The following is a 6,069-nucleotide window of genomic DNA, read 5'->3' on the forward strand; positions in this document are numbered from 1 at the left end:
AGCAATCATTGCCATTGCATGATCCATATAAGATTCAGCTTTCTTGGCCTTCAAACGATCATGTACCAATGGATCCTCGCGGCGATATAGATTCAATTCTTCTTGTTGTGCTTGGAGAAGAGCCTGCATACGAGTAAGTTCAGCTCTCAAGACTATGGACTCTTCTTCTTGCATCTTCTCTTTGCCACGAGACGGCTGTCCCACATATTCATGTTCCCTATTGTGCACCACATGAGTTTGCTCATCCTGTAAAGCATTGGAGGCATGCATTTCATTGTCCCTGCCACTTGTATTAGCATCTCCAACATTCATTGTATGGCTGTCCATAATGTTCTAAGTGTAGAGATAGCTAGTGTTCACGGTGATCGTCTCTCACGATAGAAGTGAAAGAGAACCGTATGCTCTGATACCAATGTAACTTGGTTGAACACAATGCTAATCAATACACTTAAATACACTAAGATTTGAAGGACACTTGCTCAAATACAAGAAGTAAATTGCTGAATTGACAAGAGGCACACAATGAGCCGGAACGGCCGACCCCTCCCTTGAGTAAATTGTATTACTATTGGAGAAATTCAATACATAGCTTCACGGGCATTCATTGCCAAATCCTCCATGCCAATGCATATGAAATTCAGCATTTAGAAAACAATGGTATGTCGATGTAGATCACCAAGGAGCTGCCTTGATGCCCGGCCCGACTTCAGTGCCCATATTCTCTACCATTGGCTCTATGTTCTACCAAGCAAGGTAGCAACATCTTCAAGAGCACATAGGACAAGAGAAATACTACACAGGGCGGCTAAACAAGGAGTCCTGCCCTTCTACTGAGTAAGTAATGACAACACATTGTCCAATTAGCTTACCAGTCTTCATAGAAGTTGTTGCAAGCGGAAGCCTTCGCGTTGGAAGCTTTAGAAGTGTTGATATCTTCGATTTGCCGCAATCCTTCGCGACAAAAGTCTTCAAGAGGATGAAGGGAACCTTGGGAAAGCTTCCCCTATGGTTCAACTTGAGAAAGGAAGGCTGAAATTAGGGTTTTCAGCAAAAAGACCAGAAATTACAGCAAACATGAGAGCTGTTTTGCTGAATTTCAGTCATTGGGAGTGAGTAGGAGAGTGATTAGCACTTGGAAACACTCTTGGAAGCTTGGAAAACACCCTAGCAAGTTGGGTATGGCTATGGAGAGCTTGGAAATGGAGAAAAATGGTGGAAAAACAGAGTTTTCAGCCTCCAAAAATCCTCATGAAGAGAAAACACGAATTTCTCTTAATAAGTAAGTGAATTGGGGTCCAATCAGGTGAAGGGACATGGGGAGATGCCCATTTATGAGTAAAAGGGGAGGATCAGGTCCTGGACATTGAGTCTTGTCCGCCTCGGGACTTCAGTGAGTGTGAACTTGGAAGCGGTCATAATTTATAAGTGACTTTTGGGTGCCCAAACTTTAATGAAGTGGGAACGCACTCACTTATAAATATTGGCTAAGTCCTAAGGGCTATTTGAGCCTAGATTTGGGTAATACTTACCACCTGTTCACATGCCACACAACCATGTCAGCAGACAGTTTCACACGCACGGTTCACGGGCGGGCGTCCCCTAGCCCGGAACTACACATAGGTCATGCAGGCATGAAAACAGCATGCAATTTCATTTGCAGGCAAGCACATAAAGATGCTATGCAATGCAGCATTGGCATGAGCAATTCCCGTTCATGAAACCATATAAGACCAGGCGTTTCCAGGCAAGTATATGCGATACCAGACCCAGTGGAAAGCCAATCCTCCAGGCGTTTCCGGGCATGTACACAAAGGCACAAGTCCCAGCGGAAAGCCAAGTCTTCCAGGCGTTTCCGGGCATGTACACAAAGGCACAAGTCCCAGCGGAAAGCCAAGTCCTCCAGATATTCCGGGCATGATAACATCAAGTCCCAGCGGAATATCATATCCAACTATACAGCATGACACGTGTCAATCACCTGCATAGGCATATTCCATAAGCCATGGACACCAATCCAATATGTACATAGTGTGAAAGCAAGAGTGAACCATTTGGGTCGCCAAATGGTGACACCCACCCCCACACTCACTTAAAGTGGGACTCCCCACCTTGGTCCCTAAGTGGGTGCCCACTTTTAAGTGTGTGTGAACATTAAACCTTATAAAATAAAAGGTTAGAATATGAAACATTAAAACAACATGTGCGACATACTTACCACCTGTTCACATGCACCAAAACTCGTCAGAATACAGAGCAGACTTCACGACTCACTGGCAGGCGTCCCCGCTCAGTAAGTAGCACGTCAAGCAGGCAAACACAAAAATATATGTCATGCGAAAACAGTTTCAAACATGCAAAATATGTGTGCATGTGCAAATAGTAACATGGAAATATCTCCCGTTCATTGAATAAGTACAAAATATCTGTCGGCACAAAACTGGCACGACATAAAAACATAAAAACCTGGTCTTCCTATGGAGTGACAGTCCCATAGGTAAGACACAGTTCCAGACACGAGTCTCCTCCCTATGGTGTGACAGTCCCATAGGCAAAACACGGCACGAATACTGGCTCTTCCATGGCGTGACATTTCCATGGGTTGAACACAGTCCAGGTCATACACGGGTGGCACCAGTCTGGCTCCCGTCCATGTCAGCAAAATACTGGCCTCTTCACATGAGACACCGGCCTGGCCTCAAGTGAACGAGACGCAAAACTGGAGATGGACCAAATGGTCGACCAATTGGTGACACTCGCCTCCTCTCTGAAGAAGGTGCTGATATGCTCTAGGTCCCTCTCCAAGGACTGTGCCGGCGACTCAGATGCTATCTGAGTCTAAGTCCAAATCTGCTCAACCCTCTTAGTCAAGCTCTCATCAATCTGCACAGTCTTTGGAATAAGTAGGGACTGCGAGAATCTCCGACATCCCTCAAAGAGAACAAGCATAACAGGAGCATGGTCTGACATACAAGTACCAGCAAGAATACCCACAAATCCCCCTCTGTCCACAAGCAAGTCACTAGCATACATCCTGTCAATCCGTGAGAGGTTCGTGCTGCCAATCCGTCTATCGGATCTGGAAAAAAGGAGACTACTCTGCTCGCGTGCAAAGCCCTGAGAGTGCCATGCATCAACAATTCTCAAAGACAAACAAAGCCTCTCCCATGTTGCAAGCTTTGAGCCATGTATAGTGGTCTGGCTGCCCCAGCATCTGTCCTCAGGTGCTTCAATCATGTTGAAGTCACCCCCAATACACCACTCATCAACTCTAGGCAAAGCATCGGCAATCTGAGTCCAGAACTCCGCTCGAGCACTCTCATGATTCGGGGCATAGAGGTTCAGATTACCAAGCATGACCTCCCCCCATTGAAAAATCATCCACTATGCTCGTCCAGGGATAACAATGCCTCTGTCAACAATGGCTGCCCGCCATGTATCCGCAATAGACATACATACCCCCCTGAATACCAGAGGGTCCAAAGGCTGCTGACCAAAACACCTCGGAGTGTCTACGCATAAGCTGTCCACATCGCCGAGTACGGCTCTCTATCAAATGATGCTCCTGTAGCATAAGTACATCCACTTGACCACCAGTCAAGCAACGCATCATCTCCTGGCGCAAACGCCCACGGTAGTGTAAGAAATTAGGGCCTCCAAGCCCCTGAACATTCCATGAGATGATCCTCATGGGGACTGCGAAAACCAAGAGGAGGCCACAGCCGCAAACCGCACGATTTTAGAGGCAGGTTTGGACGGGGAATAATCCGAGTCCAAACGTCCCCCTAAAACCGGTCAAGCGCGTCTCAAGCAACTCCAGGTCTCAAGTGCCAACTTTCTCGCCACATCCTTTATGATCTCATCCTCATGTATATATACATAGCAAGGGGTCACCCTGGAATCCACAATCAAATACATAATAAGATGGCGCTCATCGGTGTGCTTGGTACAACCATGAATTTGGCCAAGTCCCAAAAGTGAGCAAGAAGATCCGTGCACTCCAAATCCGCAAGATGGTGTGAGAACTCAAGAATCTGAGCACGCAGGAAGCGTATAGCCTCTGGTAGAGTCCAATCTGGCATTATCTGGCTGAGAGCTACCACACAAGGGGAAGGAGAAGGCCACAGCGGAGTCAGTGGCGGCTGTCCCTCGTGAAGCAAGAATCGCCACATGTATCCACAAGCGTGTAGCCGATTTGCTGTCATCCAGTTCACCGAAATATCTAGTGAACTCATAACCAAAACGCTCTCCCCGCTGGTGGTAGTCGAAGGGAACCAATCCAGGAGGAATAGATACCAAGGGGGAGATACTAATCACCACTGGGGGGCGAGGAGGAGGGCTATCCTCTTGAGGAGCTCTGCTCGCTAAGAAAGAGCTCTGGAGGGATCGCCGAGTATTGCCAATAGGGGTGGGGGCTCGCACAATGGTCGGGGTAGTAGAGGGCGTGGCACGTGTATTCGAAGGAGGTGAGGAGGGGGGTGATTGGTGTGGGGCACGCTGCGAAGAAGGCGAGGGTGGGTGGGAGGGGATAGGCGAAGCGGAGGCGGTGATGAGGTGGTCGCCCTGCCCAGCAGGCTCCCCCTGCGGCTCTCCCTGGGCCAGACTGGACGAAGTGCCCTTCAAGGAGTCCCTTGACGGCTCCTCCTGAACGACACTAAACCGGTTCCCTGTGGGAACCCACTGCTGCTGCGGGGCCTGTCATCCCCGTGAGAAAGCTGTCTCCCCCCTGCTTGGGGGTGACGACGTCAGTGAACCTACTGCCAGCCAAGACGAGTATCCAAGCTGGGCTGGAGACTCTTGTCCTGACATTGGAGTATCGGCAGTCTCCGTGTCACTGCCCCCGCTATCTGCTGAGGGACTGAAGTCTCCTGAGGTGCCTCCGTGCCCTGGCGGCTCTCTCTCTGAGCCCGTCGCCGAGTCTGTCGCTATGTGCGCCGGGGGCAAGCCCTCGCAAGGTGTCCCACCTGGCGACAGATGAAGCACGGGTTCGGAAGGCCAGAATACTCCACCTTCTGGACCAGCCAGTCGCCTGTCAAGGTTGGTAACTGTATCTCCTGCGGCAACTGTGCCAGGTCGGGAACAAGTACTCTCATTGATGGGAGGCCCGCTGCCTTGGCAACCACAGAGGCTGCCGTGTGAGGTGTCTCGATGTATGTCCCAGGGGTCCTCCCAATCTGTGGTAGAAGATGCAAGTACTCTCGTCGGAGCCGAGGTAAGCAAGCTGAGATTGGAAAGCCTCGTTCCTCTTTCGGAATGAAAGAGGAAGAGGACTCGGCTACTGGATCAAAACCATGCACCCATTGACGAAAATGTGCCCTAGAGGAACGCAATGCCGATGGGGACATCGTATAACTCGCGCAGCACTCAAACTCAACCTGGTAGAAGCCACGGCCAAGCAACTGAACATCAATGATCTTGCCCACCTATGCAAGCAAGCGGCTCTGAAGTAAATCACGGAGCATCTGCAATCGCTCTATCTCGGTGATGAGTCCCGCTCTCTATTCGTCGGTGAGAGAGTCGAATGGCGGGGGCATCAGGGGCGGTCAAGGGGGCTTCAGTCGAGTCCCTCTGCGAAGAGGATGCCTCCGCCATACGTGTCTGCTACCCGAAGGGGAACTGAAGAATGAAGAGGGAACGGAGGGGGAAAACACCCGCACCCCAAGGGGAACGGGGAGCTCAACCACAGGAGAAAGAAACAAGCTGAAAAGCACAGGGAAAGAGGAGGAAAAGGGCCGGAAAAAAAAAAACACACACACACACAAGAAGACTAGGCACACGCTCACACCTAAACACACACCCACAAACACACACCTAAGCACACATACACACTCACACCTAAGCACAAACACACTCACCCTAAGCACACGAGCACACACGGACTCACACATAGTGGCAAATCCTACTCATCAATGGCCGAAACCTCTAGACGGCTAAGCCTATCTTCCTCCTCGCTTTCAAGCGTGCCTTGGTACTCAGGGCAATAAACTACGTGCCTATGTGGCTATTTTCACCTAATGTATGGTGGTGTTTGCTTTGTGAGTATTCTATGCACAATGGCATTTTACACTTCCA

The 6,069-nt window shown here is 49.7% G+C and overlaps 1 protein-coding gene across 1 annotated transcript; it reads right to left on the reverse strand.

Moving 5' to 3' along the window:
- Positions 1 to 2,835: 2,835 nt before the first annotated feature.
- On the reverse strand, positions 2,836 to 3,354 carry LOC147635556 (uncharacterized). Its single transcript, XM_086802285.1, has one exon. The coding sequence runs from the start codon at positions 3,352 to 3,354 to the stop codon at positions 2,836 to 2,838; it is 519 nt and encodes a 172-aa protein (XP_086658411.1).
- Between the last annotated feature and the right edge of the window lie 2,715 nt (positions 3,355 to 6,069).

Source organism: Cibotium barometz, chromosome 9 (assembly GCF_041138505.1).
Source record: "Cibotium barometz isolate CiBa-2024 chromosome 9, ASM4113850v1, whole genome shotgun sequence".
Taxonomy (NCBI): Eukaryota; Viridiplantae; Streptophyta; class Polypodiopsida; order Cyatheales; family Cibotiaceae; genus Cibotium; species Cibotium barometz.

Bases quoted from the DNA above. Each gene is read 5' to 3' on its own strand.
- LOC147635556 (XM_086802285.1), bottom strand. From the start codon at position 3,354: ATGCTTGGTAATCTGAACCTCTATGCCCCGAATCATGAGAGTGCTCGA.